This window comes from Hippichthys cyanospilos, chromosome 17, assembly GCF_059441005.1.
Source record: "Hippichthys cyanospilos isolate Australia breed blue-spotted pipefish chromosome 17, RoL_Hcya_1.0, whole genome shotgun sequence".
In the NCBI taxonomy this organism is placed as follows: Eukaryota; Metazoa; Chordata; class Actinopteri; order Syngnathiformes; family Syngnathidae; genus Hippichthys; species Hippichthys cyanospilos.
In genome coordinates this window covers 2,289,881-2,306,359 of record NC_142385.1, presented here as the reverse complement: position 1 = coordinate 2,306,359, position 16,479 = coordinate 2,289,881, and the positions used below count along the sequence as shown (strand labels likewise).

The window sequence follows — 16,479 nt, the reverse complement described above, 5'->3', positions numbered from 1 at the left end:
GGTGCATTGTATGTATGCATAAAATGATCAGGATCCTTACCAGGCTGAGAGACAAATCAAAAACAGGCAGAATATGGCCCTCAAAAAAACTGTGGTTCCCTACCCATCCACCCAGCTATCTATCCATTCATCCATTACCTCCGCACCATGCCCGGATAACATGATATTGATATTTTTACAATGGATTGCTGCCGTAATATTGCCATACCTTCCTGTGGATGGTTTCTTCCCCATTGGTTTCCCTGAAAATGAGGATTGCCTGGTGCTTCAATGGCAGGTGCTGGTGGAATAAAGTCATCAAGATCTGTAATTGGTATCCTTTGAAAATGAAAAAAAGTGAGAAAAGAAGCACTAAATTAGTTCCATGCTATACAGTGCATTTTTTTTGTACCATTAACAAAGTATATTTTATACCGGTTATCCTGGCCACCAAAAAGGTAATCAGAATGGGTCGGCGAGATAGTGCCTGGTGGTAATACTTCTGCCTCTGCACCAGCCAGCAGATCCATGACAAAGTCTGATCCAGCCAAATCAGACCACCTGTCATCAGTCAGAAGAGATACAGACCATCCCTCTGTTGGCCCTATCACACCTCTATGACATATCAGCAAAAAAATTGATTAAATACAAATATAATACACCTGTACACTGTGTGTTGCTGTGTGTATGCAGAGACCAATATCTGTCAATATACTGATTAGAAACACCTGGCATTGAGAAACCATGAGGCCAGCTGTTCTCCTGTGGTCCAGGACTCCACTTCAGTTGTGAGATTCCCTTCTAGAAATGACATTATAAAATGATTTGACTCGAAATGTCAAGAACAATTGACTTTTATGTGAAATTATATTTAAAGACAAATAAATCCTTAATAAAATACATTTGATGCATTATTTGCGCAAATATCTTGGAAATAGTTGCAGAATCTTTTAAAGTAAAATATAAATTTGGAGTGAACCAAATACTGTAACTATATACGTTCATGGAGTTCAACAGAAGTCTTTATTCCGACAAGAGCAAACATGAAACAATTATATTTAAAACAAAGCTGAAGACGGCAATGGACAGGCTTTCATTTCATGGCGAAGCGCAGAAATTCATTCAAAACAGCTACTTCAAATCAAAATTACCATATTTCTCTGAGTACCAGTCCACCACACTTACAAGTCGTCCCTTCAATTTGGGTGAATTTTACAAAGACGCAATTATAAGTCTACCCCCGACTTTAGTGGTTCCATATAGATCATGGGTGTCCAATTATAACGCATGGTGCATGTTATTAAAATAACGTAATTACGGTACTTTTAGACACATTTCTTCATCGTATATCGGATAACATATTGTTGCGGTTATATGGGGGGTTAGGGGTGGGGTGCAAAAATGAGACAAGTGCAAGCCAATGTGCACGTAGAGTGTTGAAACTAATCTTGCAACAATAAAATGATTTGATGTTTCAATGCTTTTTTTTTTGACTGAGCTGAATCTTCATTTGACACAAAAGCCCTAAAAGCATCATCACCATCCGACACGCCAAATCGCTCCTCTCATTTAACACCTGGACGTTCTCTACTATGAACTCGTCAATTATTCAAGCGTCCTCGTTAGTCTTCCACGGGTAATCATCTTGGGACCCATTCAATTTGTTTGAAATGGAGGTCTTCGGAGATGATTTGTTGATCATCTTACTTGGGATGTTCTTTACCCAAGAGACGTCTCTTGTGATCAGTGCATGAAAGGTTGCCCTGTTTCTCCCCCTACCTGCTGACATCCATACTGGCTTGTTCAAGCACACATCCAAGGGCTGAAGGAGACAAGTCAAGCTGTATCTTCCTTTTCATAATGCACCAAAATTTGACACCAAGAGTTATCCACTCAGCCTTGTTGTTGACAACAAAGAGGCAATAAAGGAAGCGCTTGACGAAAATGCAGTTTTTGCTATGTTTTGTGCAAGACGCTCAAAATGGATGCATATTATATCAAATTAGAGGTATATATAAATAATCATCACTAATATGGGGGTTGAAAATGAGGAAAAAAAACTCAACTTGTACTCGGTTTTGTTTATTTATTTATTTATACCTATGCTGAATATTGCAATATTTTTTTAGGATCATTTGCCTTGCAACAGGCTATACAAGTGTCATTAAATACTGCTTGCAGTTGGCATTGACATTGGAACTTGTCTTACCATTGAATGCACATACATCCACAAGCATGGTGCCTTTCCTTTTGTTGGTGGTCCATTCGAGCTGAGTTGGGGGATAAATACGGGTTGAGGGAGCTGGCAGTTGCATAGGTATGAGAAGTTTTTGTTGGCATAGTGCACGGTACTCCATGGGTCCGTGGTCAGATACATATCTGAATCGGAAGTATGTAAAAAAAAAAAAAAAAAAGTGTTATTTCTGATTTTGTCTGAAGCTTAAACTGTGCTATATAAAATATGAAGATGAATGTAAAAAAAAAACTCTTCACACACAGGTAAGACTAAACATATGCCAAAGGTGTCAAACAAATCATAGGCTACATTGTAGGTATAGTTTTTGTCTAAGGGCCGTTATGACTGTGAAGTCAAATAAATTTGAAGTATGATTGTCACACATTTACACATTTTGAAATCAGAGGCTACTAAAAACTGTTCAAGGGGTTATTGATAACAAAACAAAAAAAAAAAAAAGAATAAGTAAAGGTTGACGATAAGCTGGAAATTTCGTATTTCAGCCAGAAACTTCAAGTCATAATTAGCGTTTGGCAGGCCACATAAAATAATGTGGTGAGCCAGATCTGGCCCTAGAGCCTTTAGTTTGTCACCTGTGTTCTAATTCATTCAAGGGGTATTGATAACAAAAAAAAAAAGTAAAGGTTGAAGACAACTTGGAAATTAGCATTTCGTGGGCCACATAAAATGATGTGGCAAGCTGGATCTGGCACCCGGGCCTTGAGTTTGACACCTAGCTATATAGGTACTGACACAGTATGCTATAGGTTCCTTCAGTTGTATGACAAATCCAGCTTCAGGAGGTTACATTTTGTTCATGCTGAGGAAAAATAAACAAGCGTACCTCAATGAGAGAAAATGTTAGCGTTAAAAACTGTTGCCAGTGTTTAACAGTGACCCAGGCTCCACTCCTGTTATACAGTACATGTTGGAATTACAGTATATGCAAATTGTACTATTTTGGCCAGAACGCTCAGGTTTTAGAAAAGTTTTTAATTACTTTTACGGTCACCCACAATAAAACCTTATCAATACCTTGAATCACATTAATAATTAATGTGATCTTGAAAAAAAATCTGCAAATCGTAGACAGCTATTTAAGAAGTTTAAAATTCCAGCACACTTAGACATTGAGAGCACCACTGCATCACCTAGTGCTGCGGATTTGCTATTACACTATACACCAGCGGTCCCCAACCTTTTTATCACCATGGACCGGTCAACGCTTGGGATTTATATCGTGGACCCGGTGTGCGTCACCGACTGACTGCTCACAAAAGCACATCATCCTTCTCACTATGCAATATCAACAGCGGCCAGAAGCGGTGCCAAAAAACAAAGCTCACACCAAACAAAGCACAAATGAATGAACTGTTAAACTAAATCAGTTCCAAAACATTATTTCGGGTGCGGACCGGTGGTTGGGGACCAATGCAATGCACAACAAATGCAAAGCTTTGCATCGCATCCCTTACCCAAATTGAGAAGATTTGATGTGTTGTTTTTATATTAACTAATGGTGAATTCATTTTGTTTTTCAGCTGCTGCTTTTGACACTTTGCACAAGAACTACAGTAAGAAACTAGACTTTTTTTCTAGCTAAAACTTGAACATTTACTGTCCCTATATAAAAATAAAGAATACAGTAATTAATTAAAAAAAAACAGATATGCCACTTACTTTAGCAGGGGTTTTTCCAGTTCTGGTGATGGCGTGAAAGCACAGAGGCAGCAGGCAAGCAGTAACCAGCCATGCAGAACCTGCTGCTCTTCACTCAGGCCCCATGTATGGAAAGCCAACTGGACCAGGATCTCATCCCTCATAGCAGTGTGCTTTTGTCCTATCTCAATGATGTAGTTTCCCAATAACTGCTCGTTTGAGTCACTTAGGTCTGACTCACCTGTGAACCGCATGATCTAAGAAACACAATAGATTTATCATTGTAACGATGAGAGCAACAATTGAAGTATGTTGTGGTCCTTTCTATACCAGTTTATATATCTGCAGTGCAGTGCGGGCTTCTTCTGGTTCAAGGGGGGTCAGGGCCCTTTGAAGGGGCATTCCGTGAGGTTGACACCATGTATCCTGTGGAAGGGATTAGACTTTCAAATAAAGACAATGTTGCATGTGCCACCACAAATGAAAACATTGTCCATCCATTCATTTTCATCCAGTTGCTGCATGGGGCAGCAGAAGGGTATTAACAGACAGCAAAAGCTAAATCAAGAGTGTCTCCTTTGATCTCAGCTCATTCTTCAGCGCAACAGACCAATGCATCTCTTCAAGCATTGCACAAATACGCTTCTTTGAGTCATCCATCTTCTTAAACGTCAAGTTTATTTGTCATTGTCATAAAGTAGGCAACGAAATTGTGTTTGGAGCACAGATAGTTTATGTTCATAAAGTGACAAGTGCTAAAACTAAAACTAAAACTAATATCCCCTCATCAGCCCCTACCTAGTAAAGTGTTAGTAATATGCCCTAGCCAGCCCCACGTAAAGTGCAAACAAAATTACAAGTAATAAAAGTGTAACAAAGTCATATTGCCCCAAAAATACCCCAGTGTAAATAGTTTCAGTGTAAACAATTTTGTGAAGTCATAAGTTCAGTAGCCTGATGGTAAAAGTTCACCAGCAGTGGTCTGGGGATGTGGTAGTTCCTCAGTTTCCTCAGGTAGAGGAGGCGTTGCCGGGCCTTACCGATAGCTGAGGCAACGGGATGGCCCCAAGACAGGTCCTCTGCCAAGGTCATCCCAAGGACTCTGAAGTTGTTAACCCTCTCCACCGCCTCTGAACCGATGGAGAGGGCTCTGTGGGTTAGAGGCTTCCACTATCATTACCTTGGTCTTTTTGATGTTCAAAGCCAGGTTATTGATATCACATCATGAAGCCAGATGTTGCACCTCTGTCCTATATTCCCTCTCATCATCGTTGTTGATAACAGTACTTGAACTCCTTCCTTTGGGGTAGGATCTTTTCACTGACCTGAACAGACATGCTTTTCCAACTGGGGACTATGGTCTCATATTTGGAGATACTAATTTGAAAATCAACCCCAACGCTCGGGCGCAAACTGCTCCATTGAGAGTTGTTGATCTTAGCTTTATAAAACTAAGACTAACTCAGACTGTCAGCCAAAATCCTATTCTTAGCCCATGCAGGTTGAAACATCGTTTGTCGTCTGAAAAGTCACTTATCACATGAAATTAGATTTTTGCTGGACAGATTGAAACCACATTTGGGAAGTAGTTTCACATCTGATCTTGACAGGATGCATCTACGACTGAACGCCACCAAACACACAGATTGAATTTGACTATCTGAGACCTCACTCTTTTCGAGGCAACACACAGTGACTTGATGAATGGAAGCTGTGTTACAGTATTACGCTGTTTCATTAGAGATATGGAGAACACACAATTGTATGTGTGTTTTTTAAATGGGAAGAAGCGAAAGAAAAACAAGAACTACCTCACTTTCAGCACTTGAGGTGCCTCTAATGAGCACTCTAACAGACGAAATCTAATACAATGGACCCCGGTTTACGACGTGCCTGCCTTATTTTTTTTTTTTTTCACTTTACGAAGTGGACTGTGAGGTGTTTTTTGTCCCCCCTTTATGGCATTTTTCCCGCTTCCCGACATCAAAAACTGGAATGACCTTTGGGGTTGGCTGTGATTATGTTGTTTTGCACCCATCTTCAGGTGTTTTTAGGTAATTGCTCTTATTTTCTGGTCCCATCAAACTGCCAGGCGCTGCAACGCGTCACTAAGTTGCTTGTCTGTTATTGGTCGGCCTCACGGTGTTACTATGATGTTGTCACTAAGATGCCGACATGCTAAAGACTTGATCCTAGTGTGAGTGCTTACAAAATTGTAAGAAGATGATTAGCATGGAAACGAAGCTGGAGATAATCAAGAAATACGAAGAAGGCTAGGCTAGGCTACCCTCGCTAGGGAATATGGCCGTAACAAGCTTAAGTCATGCCACTAAATAAATCCTTTATATATTTTTTGTTTATGATGTTATTTATTTGTATACATGACATGTACATTATGTATAAGTAGCACTCACTATACTACTGTATTTTGTTACCGATTTTTAATATGTATACAGTGATCCCTCACTATATCGCGGTTCATCTTTCATGGCTTCGCTGCTTCACAAATTTTTTACAGTGTGGATACTTTTTACAGTGCATTGTGCTCTGAATCCTGATTGACTCGGGGGCTTTACTGTTGTTAGAAATAAATATTGACGCTGTACTGTATTGGTTTTTCACTTGTCATTTTAGTACAAAAGGCAAGAGGATCCAAAAGCTTGCTTTCGTCTCTCCTGTAACCGCCTGTGTGCGCTCAGCTCAGCACATACGCACACGTTACAAACGTGCAAGTAAGCACATTGATTGACAGCTTGGTCTCTGGGAGCCAATCACGTGACTCGTGGGCGTGCCGAGAGCAAATGCACACACCCGTCATGGTGCCTACATAGAGAGCAACGGAGAAATGCACAGCTTTAGAAATCTGACTTTTACCAAGATTTCTTTTGTAATAAATTGAAAATCCAAGTGTAATGTTATGATATAAGAGGCTTCACTTTAATTCGATGTCCGGGCATATCCGTTTAAAAAAATCTTCTTGCTCAGGAAAAGGAAGAGTGCCAACAACTACCCATAACAATGTACTTCTCTCGGAGAAAGACTCCTGCGCCTTCAGTAGAAACAGACACTAAAGCGGAGCAGAGTCAGGATGAAGAGGCACAGCTGGGACTGTGAAACACGCGAGTGACACTGTTTCCAACCTTGTATTACTATATTAAAATCATTGTTTTAAAATCATCCGCAGCACCCGTGAGTTGAGTTAAGTTTTGTTTCTCGTTCCTTTACTACTTTGTCCAGTTTTTTTGTCTCTTGAATCTTGTGACGATGCATATCAAAACTAGAGAAATTGTAGAAAACCTATGCATGTGTGGGGAAAACATCTAAACTACAGAAAATCTGAAGCCTTTGAACCCACAACCCTTTGATTTGTGAGGTGGATTTTCAGTTTTCAGTTTTTTCATTTTGATAACTTGGATACTGTAAAGACTGAAGTTCGGGACAAAAGGCTGCACTGCAGGAAGTAAAGTAACTCATTTAGAGGGTCATTTCCCATCCCATGTTGAGGTGCTGTCAGATCAAGTTACAAAGGGCCCAACCAATAAAAACAGATCAAATGCCAGAACAAGTAAATGATTAACTCACAAAGAGAAAGATTTAGTGGCAATTACAAAATGCTTTGCAAACAACCATACAAATGAGAATGAAAGGAAAATATTAGGTGTTAAAAAGTGAATGATTTGTGTGTGCACGTGTGTGTGTCTGTTTCCATGTTACTGACCTTTAGTTTGGAATTGACATAGTGCGAGAATGGGTATTTGTCAATATCTTGAGGCAGAGTGAGGTTGTGCCTGGCCTTTACTTGCGGCGGTGCTACCTCTGTCACTGTATGGCGATAACCTGTTTGTAGGAAGTCAACTGCAATTACAAACTTGAATAAAAACATTGATTTCTGATTTGTTTTCTTCAAAATCACCTGCCGCTCTGCGAAACCTTGCCGACAGCTCGGCAGGGATTTCCAGCATCCCCACATCCTACCAGGAAAGGAGAGCAGAGAATTGAACACTGTTCGTACCATCAAATCCAATTTAACGTTTTAAGGCAGAAAGTGTTTTTTTTTTTTTTTTGACTTACCATTGTTATAAAAAGACAGAAGACTTTTTCACCGTCTTTGGTTTCTTCCTTTTCGAATCAGCTTAAGAGGATTCCAAAAAACAAGTGCAGAATCAGTCCAATCAGTACAAATTCACCAGATAACTAATCCGCTGTTGTGACTCCAGTCACGAAAAATTCTGCTTGTATGTAGTCACTCAGATTCGGCCAACTTGTATTGTATGCTGGACACACCCACACACGGCTGGCCTTTTTACAATATGATATGAGGGTTCAAAAGTCCAAATAGTCAGGGAGTTTCCATCTAGAGATAGGCATGAGATTTATTGGATTGTTACATGATAACAAATTAGTCATCTAACAACACCTTCTTCTGGTGAGAGTCACCAAGCAAATGGCTATATTTGGGGTTCATCCATGTGGATCAGAAGCAGGGTCAAAACTGCAAACTTTGAAGAAAATATACTAGGGCTTTTAATAAGAAATACCGGTGTATTTTAGCTATGTATCTGGCTAACTTTGCCTTTGTTTTGCTTTTAGAGGCAGTTCCACCCTGAGGGGGTGAAGTCAGCTACCACACACCTGTCTCCCATCTGTCATCAGGGGCCTTCTTAAGTGCGGCTGCAGCGAGTGAACCACGTCAGGTTATTCCTCGCGTCCCCAGTTCTGGTTTCCTGCTGAGTATTTTGTCATGTATGAACCGTTGTAATTTTTGTAGCACTTACTAGTTCTGAGAATTGTTCCCTTACTGTATTAACATTGGTTATTACTTTCACTCCAGTAGTTTTCCTTCTGGCTCCGTTTCCCTTTGCCCATTTTTGGCTGCATGAATTTGTGTGTCGACAGTTTTGTCTCATTCTTTTACAGAGGTGGGCACTTCTCTGGGACAAACTAACAGAGGACCCCAAGACTCACAGAACAAAACGTGGAAAGTACAAAAATAGTTTATTACAAAAAGCGCACGCAACGCATGAAAAAAAAAAAAAACTCAACAATATGAAAGTTCAACAAATGATCACAAGAGGTAATTAAAGTACAATCAAAAGAGATATGGAAAAAACTACGTGTAACTAACCGAGATTGGGAGCAGAACCAGCAGGAGGACATCACCAAATATACAAAGTACTGTACAAGCAAGAACTACTGTACTATGGAATTCAGTTCTTGAGCAGACAAAGAATGAAAATATTCTAGCATGTAAAATAAATTACGCAGATTCCTCCCTAGGAAAGAGAAAACTTTTCGTACCCTTCCCCCACTCAACGCGCTGACAATAGATAAGATCATTATCTATAAAAATTGTATAAGTATATCTAAATCTGTATCCTTTTTCAAATTGACAAAAGAAAAAAAAAAGCAACATAAAGCAACTTTCAACAACTGTTATTTTTTTTCCAGCATGTATACGAGTTACAGCTTAGTCTAAAACAGAAAAAAATAACCAACTGCATCAAAGTGCCTATAACTAAAAACATAAAATAAAAATAAAAAAACGGCAATTTTTTAATTTATTGCAATTACACTTCACATGACAAAAACAAAGCCTTTTCCTTAGGTTGATCACACACCCCCTGGCATCACCCCCGTGGGACCCACCCCATACTTGAGAAGCACTGCATTAGGGTCAACCTTAATGAGACACTGCCTCTTAATGGAGAACTATTCTTCACAGTCTAGTCCCAACTGTGTACACGCTCAAGCAAAGTACGCAATGAAACACTGCCACCTAATAGAGGGTGGACTATCCTTCAGACTGCAATTGGCAGTCGTACACATTGGTAGTAGGCATTATTATGCTTCGCATGATACTCATAGTCGGGTTGTCCATTCTCAATTATAACTGCTTGACCAACCCTAATAACTGACGGTTCCATTCAAATTTGTCACATTTGTCTGAATTTCATCTGACATACGCTACAAGTAAAAAGGAAAGTATTGCAATGCTTGAATTGACTAAATATTAACTTTAATTTTAAAAATTCTCGCTTGTACTTCCTGGTGGTTTCTCAAAATGCTTTGGTCAACGGACTGACGAGTCAAGTCGGGTCAGGTCGGGTCGGGTGGTGTCGGTCAGTCGGCACAGGCAATGAATATGGCTGAGATTTTTTTTGTGAATTATAAGTAACTTTTTTTCTTTGGGTGAATTATAAGTGAGCCAAACAATATAGTGTATATGAACAAGACAATTTCATGTAATGAATTGACAAACACAAGTCTCTGGAGAGCATAAGTTGTAGCAAAATGGAGCCAACATGAAAATACAAATCAAATACAAAAAAATAAACATACACCGGTCAGGGGGGTAAGCATGCTATAATTACAACAAATCTGCAATGTGACATCACAACTCCAAAATGTGCTTAATCAATTCACTACAAAAATATATTCTAGGCAGATAAGAAAAAAGTACCAACATTTTATTGTGCAACCTAAAAAGCAATTTATTTTACTTCGAACAAGCACTAAAGGTACAACTTAAGTCACATATTGTATACATTAAACAAGATTGCACTACAATAGAATTTAAAATCACATTCATGAATGACAGTATACATGAGCAGAATTTGTTTTTTTACAAAAGTGATTACAATCCTAGCCCCATAGAAAGTGCACACTCCCTCAAAGTACAACACTTGATTGGATTAGCGCTGTCACTATGACACCTGATGAAGCATGCACCAAGTGGACTAAGTTAAATGGGCGTGCAGTGCTACTGATTAAAAAAACTAAAATAAAACCATGCACGGCCATCATTTAGTCAAGCTACAGACTAAAAAGTGAGATATCTTACAATATAGAACAGTAACCATTTATTAACTAATAACTATGAAAGAAATGCGTGCTAACATTTGTTGTATTATTGCAGCCTTTATATAGGGAAACGGGCTTTGCGTTTGCGCTGTGTAGATGCACATCTGTGGCACCAGATGGTCCTGTGGCGCTCTCATTGTCAAGCGCATGTAGGGATAGCAGCTTTTTAAATTGCCGTCATCATTTTTTTTTCTCAAATCACATGTTTGTATAATGATCATTAGTCATGTGATTTAGAAAGAAAAATCAACACAATGTTTTATACCTTTTTCTTCATGTTAAAATGTTAAAGATATAGGCGCTGATGTTTCAAATCAATTGACATTTATTATCATTTATTCTTTCTTATTTCCAGTATCAAACAGGTTCAGGTGATCAAAAAACATGTTTCATGTTTGAATAAGGATTGATATTTTTTTTCAGACACTTTGCCGTTTAAGCAATTTTATTCAGATTCAGGACAAGCATTCACCTGATTTAGGCCCTGTAAAAAGCTAACATTTGCCGAAAGATGATTTGACCCTGTCCCACAGCTTTTCAACAAAAAAAAATGCAGTGGGCATAGAAATCATAGCAATAAGATGAAATGGCATCCCAGCAGTCTCAATCTATAGATTCTAGAAGGACTTAGCAAATTCTCCCTCCACAACAAGCCAGTGCTGGGCCCACTGTCAACAAGGTAGCTTGCCTTGTACAATTTCTTGTGAATTAACCGTCTATTACTGCGCATATATATTGAGTTTATATATATATATATATATATATATATATATATATATATATATATATATATATATATATATAAACTCAATATATATGTATGTGTGTGTGTGTTACTATAGATTACACTGATTACGTACAATGTACTGTAGGCGTTTGGTCATCATTTTCACTTCTCTAGCACATTTATACTATTATTATTACAATAAAATAAAACTGTGACAAAAAAATCCCAGAGCCTGTAACCTAATCTATGGAAGTGGGATTTTTTTTTTTTTTTTTTAAATTCCAAAGGAATTGGCAGTGAAAGGGTTAACAAAATGTTTGTTTCTTTTTTGGGATAGCCAAAAATACATTATAAAGCCAGTTTAAGACAGATTAAGAAAATGAAAACTGAGGAATGATGTATTTTCAAAAACTTGACATGAAAATTGAATTACAAGAAATATTACACAAGCATTACCTGAACAAAAAAAATGCATTTAAGTTCATGTGTCACTCCACATGTTGTTCCCTACCTTTACCATAATTGCAATATTGTGCTAGAATCAGTGGAAACCAACTACTAGAATTCATTTGTCATTGGACCATTTAAAAAGGAGCCATAGGAACCATCCAAAAACCTGGATATGTGGAATACATACATACAAAAATTTTCAATACAGATATTGTATAATTTCGAACAGGGCAAATCATGTATAAAGGTCAAACACAACAAATTACCAGAAAAAAAATCCAAATGATATTTCAGAACATAAATTCTGGTTGAAGGATGTCATAAATGATTTCAAGGTGTTAAAAAAACAACTAAGAGATTTTTGTCTGTCAGTTTGTGGTGTGAAGTTGTGGAACAGTATAGGCGCTGACTCAAATATTCCAAAAAAGGTCGATACAAACTCTATATGTGAGGTGTATATTTATTTTGTGCGTTTATATTGACAATATGTGTATTTTGGTCTGCAATTTTGGAGGATGAAATTCTGGTTATGTGAAGCTAAGGGTACTGTCTAAATAAATCGGACTTTTCCCTATTCCTTTTTCAGACTCGCAGTTCATAGAGGTTTGTGTTTTTACTTTTGTTTTTATTTTTGATTGCATGTTAGGAATAAGCTTCAAGTTCATCTAGCTGCCGTTGATTAAGTCTTGCCTATTTCATGGCGATGTATGCATTTCTTTCACAGTTTAAAACAGTTTGCAGGTGTCATAACATGTTACATGTGTTTGTCAACACCCTCTTTTACAAACACAGCTGAAATAAAATTTTTGGAGAGGGACTGTGTTTTGAAAATTTATTTATCATATTTTTGATCAATTAGTTTATTATTATTATTATCAGCGTGGTTTGGTAATCGAAGTTATTCATTTAAAAATTTGAAGCAGACAGCAGAGTAAAACAAAGCAAATGAGCCACTACTCAGCCTAAAGGTAAATGTGGTAATATGTCCCTTTTAATTAGGCTCAATTAGAATTAAAAATTCAAAAAGCATACAATGTGTGAGACACTGGAAATGGAAGAATTTGTTATGTAAAATTTTGCACTTGATTTGCCATGTTTATGCTTCATCCCCAACAAACGGTGGTGCTCCTTCAACTTCGGTCTTGCATTCATCACTGCAGAGGCAATTGTAGTGGTTCTGAAGGCCAAGAGTCTTGCAGGTACAGGTCTGGCATGTTTATCTGCTGATGATGTTCAATAATCTGGAGATAGAAAGAAAAGTTGGACTGATTATTTCTTTCCAGTTTTTTTTTTTTTGTATGTCAACTAAAATACCAGCTCTCCTAAAAAGTCGAGCGAAACATTTGTGCTGCCAATTTAAGACGTAAACAAACACAAATGGAGATTCTTCATCATTGTTTTTCGATTCAAATAACCCATAACAAGGTAATTTTCCTCTTTACTTGTGTATAATATAACTGCCAGCATCATTGAGCGCTGCATGTTGCTCATGCTGGAGTGGCTGCTGAATACTGGCAATATGAATATGGCAATGCCAATGTAATTACTGTACCCTATTTATCCAAGTATAAGTCGAGGGTTTTTTTTCCCCCCTCATTTTCAACCACCATATTAGGGGGATCGACTTATAACTGCATAACTCAAAACAGACCAATTATTTCCACATATCTGTGTTTCAATAACAGTAATTTGAATGCGAAACAAGTAATTTCATGCCATAAGCGAGGTCAACTTGTACTCTGAGAAATACAGTAAGTAGTAGTTTAGCATCCTTAATTGGTCATTTAACATGATTACAGAACGGTATTGTGTTGTTGGCATTTGTGCGGTAGGAAAAGTTTGTGAAACATTTGCACTTGAGTAATTTGAAAAACAAGCCAAGTCTACTGTGGCACTGGAATGCAAAACAAATACAGTGGGCCCACGGTTTACGAACCCCCTGTTTTACGTAGTTTTCATCTTACGACATGGACTGCGGCTTTTTTTGTCCCTCTCTTACGCACAAACCTTTTCGTCTTACGAACCATCCAACATGCCGGTCAGTGTGTTGTACTATTTTTTTCGCTTTGCTGCATCAACAAAAACAACTTTTCTCTGTCACGGAAACGCCGATATGCTATTGGTCTATTAAGGTCAAAAATCCGAAGTAAAAAAAATACGAAGGAGGCGCATGCATAGTTAAACTTGCTCGTTGAGTATGGCCGTAACCGTTCGGCAATTGGTAGAATTCTCAATAATAAGGAAGCTATGAAAGCAAGCAAGTCTTCTAAGGGCAAGACTTTCCTTGTCAGGGGACGGACCTCGGTCAACAACAAAATGGAGAGGCTTCTTCTATTATGGATTAAAGAGAAGGAAATCACCGGTGATATGGTCTCGTTTAAGAAAAGTTCTCGTTTAAGAAAAAATAAAATAAATTCTGCGGGTTCGTCTCTGCTCCCCTCCGCCTCCACCCACCACCAGCTCAAGTCACGTCACCCCAAAGGTAAATGTCATTTTTCCTTTGTATATTTATGTTATTAAATGTAACTGTACAGTAGATTATGTTACTAATTTTTAATATGTGTATAAAGTCGTGATGTTTTTACCTAAAGTTTTTGCACGCGTTGCACGCATTCACTAATTAACATAGGTTTGGATTGCCCGTCATACGACTAATTTGAGTTACGAGCCTAGCCGCTGAACGGATTAAGTTCGTAACACGGGGGCCCACTGTAACTAAAAAAATCCATAAAACACACACAAAAAAAACTTAAAAATGAAATGCAAACAAAAATGAAAAATGAAAGAATTTTGGCCAGAATTGACTAAAAGAACTGCTGATACTGTTGATTGTTGAAGTGTTTCATAAAGATCTTTATTTTTTAATAAAAATTGAAACAGGGAGGTACATAACTTCAAACTGCTCCAAAATAGTGGTACTGTATTTTGCCACTAAAATTTGAGTCATTTCTTCATCATTTCTGTCCATTAATAGTTACTAATTATCAGTTACATCAATGTTTACTTTGTAAGTCTGTGTGATATTTGTGCCTTTTAACTTTCTACTCACACCCCTAAAAATTAAGTTAGGGTTTGGTTAAAACAAAACAACAACAACAAAGAAGTTGCTATGGAGGCCTGTGGGACCTGGGTGGTAGGGCCCAAATCCTTTTTGCTAGTAATGGAGTAAGTAATGTGTTTTCTACCTAAACTTGGTCACCTTCCAGTGACTTTTGGATCTCCTGTAGCACTTCTGTAAGCAAACAAGAAAGATATTCAATCAGCCAAAAAAGCATTATTTTAAAACATTAACTAGAATGGTTGCAATAAACAGTTATATAGGAACAATCATGCTCATAGGTTTTCAAATGATAAGACAAATGATGGCCTACATGAGAAGAAGCACACAGCAGTTACATTAAGCAACTTAGAATATGGAAAACATTTGAGTACATGAGTACAGACACGTCATGCAAACTGTCAATCACATGCTCATGTCGCTCTCTGTTTTACTCTCTCACTCACACACATACTCATGCATGCACACACACACACAGTTTTTTTTTCAATCATAGTGGGGACATAATTAATTTCCTAGCCCCTAACTGTAACCATCACAACAGATAGTTAACAGATGTCACTTTTAACAAAAAACAAACAAAAAAATCAGGTTACAAAATGCCTTTTGGAAAAAACAATGTCACTTATTACAAATGAAATTTCAGGATACAAAAGGCAAAAATTGTTGGTGTATAATATGTAAAATAGGGAGACACTAGACACGAGTGATTGCTCGAACAGGAATGTATAAGCCTAGGTTTTCACTGTAGGGCAGTGGTTCTTAACCTTTTTGGAGGCACCGAACCCTACCAGTTTCATTTGCTCATTCACCGAACCCTTTATTGAATCTCGCAGTGGCCGAGACCGTGCTGACAATTATTATTGTGCTGACAATGCTGCCCTATCGTCAGCTTAGCTCAGTAGGACCGGTAGCAGGACGCTTTCAATGATTGTGCCCAATAACTGCAGACTAGACTGAGGAGTGGACCTCTGCAGCGGAGGGAAAGAAAAACAAAAAAAACTCTGCACCGAACCCCTGAGACCGACTCACCGAAACCCTAGGGTTCGATCGAACCCGGGTTAAGAACCACTGCTGTAGTGCTTAATGCTCAATTCTGATATTTTTGTGAAATCAGATTTTTTTTTTGTAAGGTTGTTCACGTTTCCAAATATTATTTACAAATAAATGTGACCTCTGTGTGAGTTTGAACGCTAAACAGCCCAAAACTGTCCCGCATGCACATTGAGCAGGCGACGACCGTGCTTAGCATGTTTACGGAAGAAGCTGCCGGTGCTGCCCTCGGACAGCTTTCGGACGTTGACCTAAAGTGGAGCTTTTAGTTGACCAAACATGATAACAGGGAGAGGCAGAAGTTTCACTTGTAATTCCATTACAGCACATTTCGTAACATCTTCCCAATGCTTTCTTTTGTCAAATTTGCAGGCTGGATCAAACCTCCTTGCAGATAGAATCCACCCCCGCGGTCTATAAATTTAACACCCCCAGCGTAACAGAACTAGAATTGTG

At 38.3% G+C, this 16,479-nt stretch overlaps 2 protein-coding genes across 3 annotated transcripts in view; both read right to left on the bottom strand.

Annotated features, from left to right (window-relative positions):
- myo15b (myosin XVB) overlaps positions 1–8,087 on the bottom strand; it is a 57,935-nt gene extending 49,848 nt beyond the window's left edge. For both annotated transcript variants that reach the window (XM_088439077.1, XM_088439078.1), the window contains exons 1-9: positions 7,946–8,087; positions 7,788–7,845; positions 7,593–7,711; positions 4,205–4,300; positions 3,896–4,131; positions 2,189–2,358; positions 708–780; positions 415–594; positions 209–318 (exon numbers count right to left, since the gene is read on the bottom strand). In XM_088439077.1, the coding sequence (XP_088295203.1) occupies positions 209–318; positions 415–594; positions 708–780; positions 2,189–2,358; positions 3,896–4,131; positions 4,205–4,300; positions 7,593–7,711; positions 7,788–7,845; positions 7,946–7,948 (1,045 nt within the window). In that variant the 5' untranslated portion in view covers positions 7,949–8,087. The remainder of the gene's footprint in view (positions 1–208; positions 319–414; positions 595–707; positions 781–2,188; positions 2,359–3,895; positions 4,132–4,204; positions 4,301–7,592; positions 7,712–7,787; positions 7,846–7,945) is intronic.
- Positions 8,088–11,833: 3,746 nt separating this feature from the next.
- The window catches only part of llgl2 (LLGL scribble cell polarity complex component 2), a 65,988-nt gene continuing 61,342 nt past the window's right edge, over positions 11,834–16,479 (bottom strand). Inside the window, exons 25-26 of the mRNA XM_088439332.1 lie at positions 15,098–15,144; positions 11,834–13,153 (exon numbers count right to left, since the gene is read on the bottom strand). Of these exons, the coding sequence (XP_088295458.1) occupies positions 15,098–15,144 (47 nt within the window). The 3' untranslated portion in view covers positions 11,834–13,153. The remainder of the gene's footprint in view (positions 13,154–15,097; positions 15,145–16,479) is intronic.